Consider the following 10,196-nt stretch of genomic DNA (forward strand, 5'->3'; position numbering starts at 1 on the left):
ACGTCATGTTTGGTAAAAGTAACTAAAAAGCCTATTTGTATGAATACAGTTGAGTTATTTACAAGTTTATACACATATATTATATAACATAATATATTTAATATTTGCATGCCAGTTCAGTTGACGAATGTGCTCTAACCATTAAATGATTATTACTTGTAAAACCACATTTTTAATTGAAATAAAGATATAGTATATAATTGTGAACATAAGGCAAGGCATATAACCGTTCACTCGTCGAGGCGCAGGCCGCTGATGGACAGGAAGCAGTAGGCGTGGTGCAGCGCGCGCACCGGCACCGCGGTCCACGACACGCGCGCCCCCGAACCGGCTTCTGTACCGGGACCGGTATCCGTACCGGCACCCGCACCCGTACCGGCACCCGCACCCGTACCGACACCCGCACCCGTACCGGCACCCGTACCCATACCGGCACTGGCCGCCGCCGCGCGCATCGCGTCCACTAGCACCGCGCTGTCTGGTGCGCAGCTCGCCTGTCAAACAGAAATTCCCATAGAAATGAGATGCTTCTCCGCGGTGATAAATAAGTCCTACTAATATTATAAATGCGAAAGTTTGTGAGGATGGATGTATGTGTATGTTTGTTACTCTTTCACGCAAAAACCTCGGTACCGATTGCAATAAAATTTGGTACGTAGATAGCTGGACAGGTGGAATAACACGTAGGCAACTTTTTATCCCGATATTCCTACGGAATACGGACTTACGCGGGTGAAACCGCGGGGCGCAGCTAGTAGTCTATAAATCTCTAGCTTCCTATCTCATTACACAATAATCATACAATAAAGATTCTATTAAAGGTACCGTTGCTGTTAAAGTGAAAGTTAATATTTAATAATAATTGTTTTAAATATATATTATTGTTAATGTTACGCGTCGCGACTGTTATGCCATGTTTAATGAACTGCAGGTTATTTGGGTCAACTGATCATAGCGGGCAACTGAGCTAAGCCTGATGGTAAGCGATCACCACCGAACCACCGAACACTTACTGAGTACAATATGTTTCAAGACTAAATACAGAATATGTGCTTTTATAAACCGACCAAGTGATGCCGTAACCGTAATAGAATCGTATCGAAAAACATTCTCTCTAAAATATAGTTTAACGATAATTTACACCTTATTCGAAGATATATATCTTAGATATATATCTAGCTGATGTATAAAGTAGAATACCTGATAGAATATCCTGACGGCGAGCGCCGGCGGCGGCGCGGGCGGCGCGGCGGCGGGCGGCGCGCGCGCGGGCGCGGCGCCGAGCAGCTTGTTGAGCGCGTAGCGCAGCGCGGCGCGCAGCTCGGCCGGCGACGCGCGCCGCGCCCGCGCCCGGTGCGCCGCGCGCGCCGCCGCGTCCGGCCGCCCGGCGCGCCCGCCCCGCCCCCCCGCCGGCGGCGACCCTATGATCGCACGCACGTTTATCGTTTTGTACTTTGTATAGCTGAAGAGTTCGTTTGTTTGAATGCACTAATCTCAGGAACTACTGGTCCGATTTGAAAAATTTTTCAGTGTCAGATAGCCCGTTAATTGAGGAAGGTTTTAGGTTATATATGTATCACGGGCGAAGTCGGGGCAGACCGCTAGTCGTAAATACATAGATAATAACACAAATAACATTATGAAATAAAGATTCTGTACGCTATATGACGGTTGAACACATTTTTTTAATTTTTCGTAATTTATGTACTACCTACGTCATTAATAATTAATTTAAAGTAACTTACCTGTTGAAACATAGCACACAATGGCGGCAACTGTATTTTCATAGTTCCATCGACGGGTTATAGCCACTTTATAATCACCCACATTGCACCCAGTTTCCTCATCTAGAAATTGAGAAAAATGTTGATAAAGTGGTGAAAGCCGAACAATAAGATTACACACCGAGAAATTTTATACCGAGTTATACAACAAAAAACTTTTGAAAAACAAAGCTTTATTACGGATAGAGCCGGGATGACCAGCTAGTTTTATTATATGCGTATGCTTTATAAGAGATATACTTAGCTTAGATCTATTGAATTTACCCATAAATTTATGCGGGTGTTAAAATACATTGGAATGACTAATATGACAAGGAACTTATAATTTCAGTATTAAAAATTCCAAACCATTACCATGTTGAACGTGGACCCCGCTTTTTTCCACAAAAAAAAATTCACATAAAAAAAGAAGTTGTAAAGGTTGTATTACACATACACTCAAAGCGATTATTGTCGGTGTGCGCCCACGCGTGCCACTCGAGGTCGGCGGCGCGCGGCAGCGCGTCCACCACGGCGCACTGCAGCATGGCGCCCGCCGTGCGCCGCTCCAGCTGCCGCCGCGCCTCGCGCGCGCCGCCCGCCGACCGCACGTAGCACACGCTCTGCGACATACGAGTATTCACTAAATGACACCAGATTTACTCGCGTACTACGCGTACTCAAAGCGAAAGGGACATGAGCTTTTAACTGTACAGTTCCCGCTACCGACGGATTTCTGAGATTAAAACTGTCAAGCGGGTCTCAAGTTATCATGGTACCAAATGTAATCCAAATAGGATCAAGGGTTTAGGCGTAAAAAAGAACGAAGGATCCCTCCTTCGTTCTTTTTTGATGAAAGAGAGATAGACAGAGTTACTTTCGCATTTATTTACTAAAATGAAGGGTAGACATCCCTTTATTTCGTACAAAAAATATGGAAAGAAAAACTAACGTTGAGATATTTTATACATTTAACTCTACTTTTTCTATAAATTCAATATACAAAAAAAAAATTATTTTAAATTTAAACGCGCCGTATGAAAGTAGCCTAAACCCAACCAACCTGCACCACGCTGCGTATGTGCGCGCGCGGGTGCGCCGCCCGCAGCACGCGTGTGAGGTGCCTAAGGGACAGCGCACACTGCGCGCGCGCACCGCCCTCCACCAACTTCATCGTACCCGGCACCAGCGCTATCTGTCCGCATGTGCCGACCACTTCACCGATCTGTTTATTAATTTTATTATGATTTTGGGAAGACCATAAGATTTGTCATGTTTTGTTAATTTTAGCTTAAATAGAAAAATATTGTAGCAGGTTACTTAAAAACGTTTAATTTTAATGATATAATTAAAAAAATTATTGTCATTAAATACTGTTTTACATATTAAAAGAAAAGAAATGTTCATTCTATGCCCTATATCTTGATTTCTGAAAATGCTTTCTAAATGAGTATAGCGATTTGATTGCAATTAATTATATTTAAGACGAAACACAAACATTATGCTTGTATTTAAAATCTTTACATCATCGTGTATATATCATCATAATACTGCTGTAAAGATATAGATAGAAAAAGTGATAATAACCTGTTTATTTTAAAAGATAGGAAGATACAACATTTATGTTTTGTATGTTAAGGTAATAAAACAAAAGAGTAATTCATTGTTTCAAACGTAGGACCGACCTTAACAGCCTGACTATAAGGTCCTATATTAGCCGGAGCCCAGTGAGATATGCCTTGCACATGCATCGTAACGCGTTCCTTTGACATTGTGCCCTCGCCTTCCATATTACTCCCAGGTACCGGTTTATGTGCTACCTACAACAAAAAATAATGTTAAATCTTTAATCACATTATGGATGCCTAAATTATAATAAAAAAAAACGTTTGATATAGATATAGATCTTGAAAAAATATTTTGCAAAAAAATAATTTACATGTAACGAACTGGCTGTTTCTTCATTACTATTGAAATACTCAATAAATTCCGTAACATTATTCGGACAAAAACAAATAAACTGAAATAATGAGCTGGGACAACATGAAAATTCCAAATTCATTATTGTCACATTCTGTCATGCACTTCAGAAAGAAAAAATTTTTCACTATAAACTTTAGTCGGTAATGTAAAAGGCTCACTTACAGCATCCATGATCAGTCCCACGTCGCTAGGCAATGGGCATTGCACGCACACCCTTGTGGGCGGGTTGGGGAAGTTAAACGTCTTCACGTACACCGCATTGAGTTCCGAGTACTGTTCCATATCGCGCATATATATGTTCACTGAACACACGTGTGGAAGCTCGAGATTTTCCGATTGAAGCAAGCCTAGGATAAACAATAAAATAGAAAAAAATCTCTTCCTAACCATATCTCTCTATTCAGGAGTAGTATGTCTTTGTATTGGCTTTGGTAATTTACAAAATATTATTCCAATTCATTATAGTATGAGTTGAGAAGAAGTATTTATTTATTTAGATGATTTGATTATCCAAATGAAAACTATAAATCAAGTTAGATATATAAAAAGTCATAAATTAGCCTCGATATTAACGATCAAATGAATACAGGCACAGATACAGTAATGAAATTGCAAACTAAATAACTGAAGTATTGATTGAAAATTTATTTTAATGCAACTTAAGATGAAAAAATAAAGCTGCCTGAACAAGTTTACCTACTAATTAATTTATTCATCGCATCATCAGTAGCCACCGCCATGTCCACGCCTTCACCAACGATGCCTCCAATAAAATACCACCCATGTCTATTGCCATAAATAGATCTATGATCTATAACAGTTAACTTTTCACTTTCATCAGACACATCATCATAGTAATAATCATCTTCTTCTAAATCATCATCACTTTGATTGACTATTTCTTCTCTCTTATCTGTCTGTCTGTCGTAACTAATAAGAGGATTTAGTTCTTTCTGCTTCTTCTCTTCTTCAATCTTTAACTTTTCAATAGAGTCTATCTCTGATTCGTCTATATCACTAATATCACTAAACACTGTATCACTCAAATCATTAATAAAATCAAGTGAGTTTTTTACAGTTAGAGGTAGATTTATTGTTCCATCATAGTTTTCTTTTGGTTCAAGGTGTAATTTTAAATTTAAATATCCAACAGACGCCACAGAATCTTCCGTATGTATAACTAATTCTTTTTCATCTCTGTAAATATGAAAACATGAATGCATCTTTTGTTCCACAAAGACAGTCAACACCTGCAGATCTTTTGCATGAATCACTCACAATTTAGTATAATTACGGCTTATTTAATATGTACAGAAGATATGTATTACATAGCAATGTAATAATACTTACATGACTAGCCGTTTCCTAAATAGAGGACAATCCAAGGTGAATGTTTCGTATTCCCCCCCCTCGCCGCACACGTTGAGCCCATACTTCTCCTGCATGACTAGAAGATGCGGTTGTATGTCTTTTATTGTCATCCCTAAATGTAATCTTGGATCTAATCCTAGAGCTGCAACCTTTAAAAAAAATTGATAATATTTTATATGCAATTTTTGACAGTACTCTATTTTACTTGCTTATAATTTATTCAAAGGTTCAAAGAAAATCTTTTATGATGATTGTATTTCAAGTATAATAATATAACACTTATATGACATTAGAAGTCGAATTAACGAAACTACTCATAATAAAGTTTTTTCATAATTTTTAAATGTTTTAAAATGATTATTAGTATCAGAATTCAGAACTAGACCATTTTAAATAGGACAATGGACGTTTAATAGAACGGAAGGTACCAGCTTTAAAAAAACAACAACTATCACAGTCATTTCACCAGTCAGTCAGTCGGAAGTTCCCACTTAGCAAACACAAAAAAATACAGTAGTCAGTTAAAAATGCAACATTATAAATAAAATTTATGTTCTACATTTAAGAAAGAAATATAATTGGCAGTTGGAGAAGAACAATTATTTGTATTATTGCAAGTTGATTGTTGTTTCAAAACACCCTAGTTCTCTTTTACCCTAGCTGACTAAATAATAGATTTTTTTTTATTCTCTGATAAAATATAGTTGTATCAAACACATTTAGGTACAACTAGTTCTAATTTGGGAAAACACATTGTAATGGAAAACAACTTTTAAAGGTAACATATACATTATACACTACAAATAAAATGTATTATGCATAAACAGGTACCTTTATAATGATAGCCTCAACACCACTAGATATCATCTCTTGCAGGAGTTCTTTTTGGTTCCTTCTCCACAAATAAGCAAGCGATACAAGACCAAGTCTCTGACATCTAAAAGTAAAATTATAGCATAATAATTATTACAACAGAAAAGATATGATCAAAAAATGTTGTTGAAAGATTCCTTAAAAACATAATTCAAAAGGAATTCAACATTTCCCACTTCAATTTCCATTCATCCAATATCAGTAAATTCTAGTGAAATAACATACAGAAGCTTTTATTAGTTAAAACACATATATAGATATTACTTTATGTCAACAATAGATTATTTACATTAATTAATCCGACCAACTTCTGAACTATACATGACACAATTCACAAATTCTTATAGAAATTGGTATACTTACACATTTTCAACCCTTATTCTTTGGTAATCAGATAAAATAGCGCCACATGATACAGCTTCAATATTCATTTCACTCTAAAACCATAATCTCATTTAGAAATTATATGTGTGCAACTTATTTAAAACATAATGTATATTTGCTTCACGTTTGAAAGACAGTATTTAGCAAAGGATTTAAAACTATTGTAGTCTACGGAATTAATCATTCAATGCATGACATACTTGAAAGTAATCTTTATAGGAAAAATGTGTCTTTAAACATACAACTCAAGAATTAGCTAGACCGATTGGGCAATATTTTTTTAATGTTTTTTTTAAGGTACAAGAAAGGTTCTTATGGAGAGAAAAAACATAATGTAACATTCTTTCAAGTCAACACATAATTTCGTAGTCATATTCAATGCCTATTGAATATACTCATAACAAAATTCTGCCGAATAGATGCAAAGCAGATTTGCTTTACATAATTTTGATGTGTCATAGTGGGTCTAGTTGTTTATTTTATGTAACACCATAAAAAACTTAAAGTTAACATTATTTAATTTAATAATGTTACGCAACATGTGATAACAACTAGTGATTATAGAAAAATAATAAAAGTTCTAAACATCTTAATTTTATTAGCAGTGGATAAGGTGATTATTTGTTATATCATATTATTACTGCTTTGTTGATAACAATATTATTGTTATTTATTTTGCACACCTTATCAGAAATCACTATGTAACTTCATGATCTTTAGAAATATACAGGTATCAACCAAATGCTCTCTTATATATAAATTGTAAGCCTTTAAATAAATCCATATGGAATGTACAAAATTATATAAGTGTTTTATACCATAACCTGATTATAGTGTTACATCCAACACATTATATAAACTACTATTACACCTCCTACATACAATATTTTAGCTATGGTTAAATATTGTATGTATCTTCTTTTTATTTACGTTATGTATCTTCTTGTGGTTTTACTCAATTAATTTAACAAAATATGTAATAATAAACATGCAAATAGAAATGTGGAAATACATTGAGGATGATTTGTCCTAATTACTAAAATAAAACAAATACCTTAACCCTTGCAAGTAATCTGTATAGATCCTCCACTTCATCATTATAGGTTGGCTTATAATTCCTTCCTTGGTCAACAGCTACACCAGATATTGCCTCTCTATACAAAGGTAGATCCATAGCCTCAGCATATAGCTCAATTCCTTGGTGGCCAACTGTTTGGTACATATAACTATCCAATTCATCTAAAACATTTGCAATTACTTGATTTATATAAATTAATAACCATGAAATCACAATTGATGATATAAAATTAAAATAGCATCTCATCACAGTGTACTTTGACGATAGAATTACAGCTGTTATCATCATTCCAATTATTTACATTGCATATTTATGTTATGTTTGTGACGACAACTTATGATATATGATATGTATATAATTATGTATGGTTGTGCGTGACAGTAATAACCTTTAAGAAGAGGTTGGAGGTTGGCCAGCGCTACGATTTTATGGCCGGCACCAACACACTGCATCATGTTGTAGCAGCTATCCTTTCCACCGCTGATCAATGCGACTGTCCTCATTTTTACGTCCTTGTTTTATTCACCAATATAAAACCAACAAAGGTTACATAACTTTATCACTATTTTGTGCAAAACAATAAGACCTGACAATGCGGTTTTGTTCACGACATCACCATGTTTTAATAATTATATTTCTTAAGATTGTTATAGAGCTAACATATCTGTTAGCCTCTTTTAGGTACGTAGAGGGACATTATCTTTATCTATTTTGATACCATTATTAAAAAGAAATAAGGAGAAATCTTGACCCTCACGTTCTGTAGCGCTCAAGAATCAAGAAATGACAATAATCATATAACGTAAATGTCACATCTCCACAATGAGTGACACAATTCACATGGATATTGATTGTCATTTGTCATAATGACGTATGTCTCACAATTTAATATAGCTTTATTACCACAGATCACTAAATTATTATTACGACTCTACCTTCAATAGATAGGGTTATAGTAGATATAATACGGGTGGTACCTATTATGATATGGCAGTATTTTAAATACTTTCTATTACAATAACGTTTATTTCGCAATTAACATTCGAAAAATTATTTAATAGATGCTTGTCCCGGCTCCACCCGGATTGATCCGGATTGATGGTAAAAACAAAACAAAATATAGCCTATGTCCCTCAGTCAGTTTTGTGTGAAAACATTGCCATTATATAGGTATACAAACGCAAATTTTTCCTAGATATATTATAGATATTATTAATTAGCTGTTGGCCCCGGCTTATAGCGCGTGGTACATATAAAGGTTATGTCACTCAGTGATATTAAAAAAGTGAAGTCCCGTGTCCCCTACTGGGGTATGGGGCAGATGATGTTCATCTGTTTCACTGATCGATTTTCTTTACGGACAAGTAGGTGATCAGCCTTCTGTGTCCTGCCACGCTCACGCGTTAACCACTGTGTCAAGGAGGCGGTCACTCAGTGATATTGCAGCTTTCTAATGTTGAAAGAGTTTTTGAAATTGGTCCAACACTTTTTACGTGAAAACGTTACATACATAATATTATAAAAATACAAATTTTCTTCTTTATAGTATTTATACAGATTATCATATTTTTAAATAAATATACTGCGTTTTGAATCTATAGTATAGATGGAACTATCGCGTGATCGCGCTTGCCACGTACTTTGGGTTTCCCCTTATTAAGAAAAAATGTATTGAACAATTAAATGATATGTAAAACAATAACAAAAATCAACAAAAAATTACTATGCAAATCATTTTTATTTACCATGCTCTTAGTATTACGATTATGATTATTAGTTGAAGTACGAACTTCAGTGACACACATAAATTACTTATTCAGGATTTTTTAAGTTTCCAATAGAAATATATATTAGTATGCATCTTGACATATTTCTGATGAATATTATTAACTTTAGTTTTTTTTTTGTTAAGTCTTTATGAACGATTGTGATAATGATTTACGAAGTAACTAGTTCTCAATTTGTAATAATAAAATTTAAAAGTATACTTTATTATTTCTTTATACTTGATTTGGCCTATTTCAAAAGGAAATATTTAATGGACAGATTTAATTCAGACTATACATATTACATAATCAAGTTTCGATGACAAATATCCCTATTATCCCTACTAATATTATAAATGCGAAAGTAGTACTGTCTGTCTGTTACGCTTTCAGGCCTAAACCACTGAACCGATTTTGATGAAATTTGGTATGAAGATAGAACTGAACTTAGGAAAAGACATAGGATACTTTTTATCGCGAAAAAATGGGTAGAAGGGTTTGAATTACGGGATGAAAGATTTTATGGAAGTTCCTAATTTCAAACATAAAATCACGTAAGATTCTTTCACACTTAAACGACAAAACCAATTTTGACATATAGTTTAGACTTTGGGAAAGACTATAGGCTACTCCTTATCATGGCGCGCGATATAACCGAATTCCCGCGGGCGAAGCCGGGCGAAAAGCTAGTAATAATATAGTTTTATGAATTTATCTCGTTATCGGATACGGATCGCGAGAATTAAATAATGTCCTTCGAGTATAAATATCTTTTACAAGTTTTGTGGAATCGAGTGGATAGAAATAATGATTGGGGTTAGACTTGTCATAAAAACACGAATTACTTTCGGCCCCACAGGAGATAGAATTATAGATGATTTTATCATTATAACGTGTTATTTATCAATCAATCAATCAAAAACTCTTTATTGTGCACCTTTACAAGAAGAGTAAAAACAGGATATAAATAACAACATA

General features: G+C 35.0%; 2 protein-coding genes and 1 long non-coding RNA gene across 3 annotated transcripts in view; all 3 read right to left on the reverse strand.

Moving 5' to 3' along the window:
- LOC119832772 overlaps positions 1-1,278 on the reverse strand; it is a 2,595-nt gene extending 1,317 nt beyond the window's left edge. The window contains exons 1-2 of the long non-coding RNA XR_005287928.1: positions 1,201-1,278; positions 228-494 (exon numbers count right to left, since the gene is read on the reverse strand). This is a non-coding gene — a long non-coding RNA (uncharacterized LOC119832772). The remainder of the gene's footprint in view (positions 1-227; positions 495-1,200) is intronic.
- Positions 1-10,196, reverse strand: part of LOC119832771 (REST corepressor 1) — a 31,056-nt gene that overhangs the window by 16,627 nt on the left and 4,233 nt on the right. The gene's annotated exons all lie outside the window — the stretch shown is intronic.
- On the reverse strand, positions 3,449-8,265 carry LOC119832770 (diphthine--ammonia ligase). Its single transcript, XM_038356519.1, has 8 exons — positions 7,841-8,265; positions 7,429-7,613; positions 6,354-6,427; positions 5,949-6,054; positions 5,097-5,266; positions 4,443-4,943; positions 3,909-4,093; positions 3,449-3,583 (listed from the first exon to the last, which is right to left on the reverse strand). The coding sequence occupies exons 1-7, from the start codon at positions 7,953-7,955 to the stop codon at positions 3,982-3,984; spliced, it is 1,263 nt and encodes a 420-aa protein (XP_038212447.1). The 5' UTR covers positions 7,956-8,265; the 3' UTR covers positions 3,449-3,583; positions 3,909-3,981.

This window comes from Zerene cesonia, chromosome 16, assembly GCF_012273895.1.
Source record: "Zerene cesonia ecotype Mississippi chromosome 16, Zerene_cesonia_1.1, whole genome shotgun sequence".
In the NCBI taxonomy this organism is placed as follows: domain Eukaryota; kingdom Metazoa; phylum Arthropoda; class Insecta; order Lepidoptera; family Pieridae; genus Zerene; species Zerene cesonia.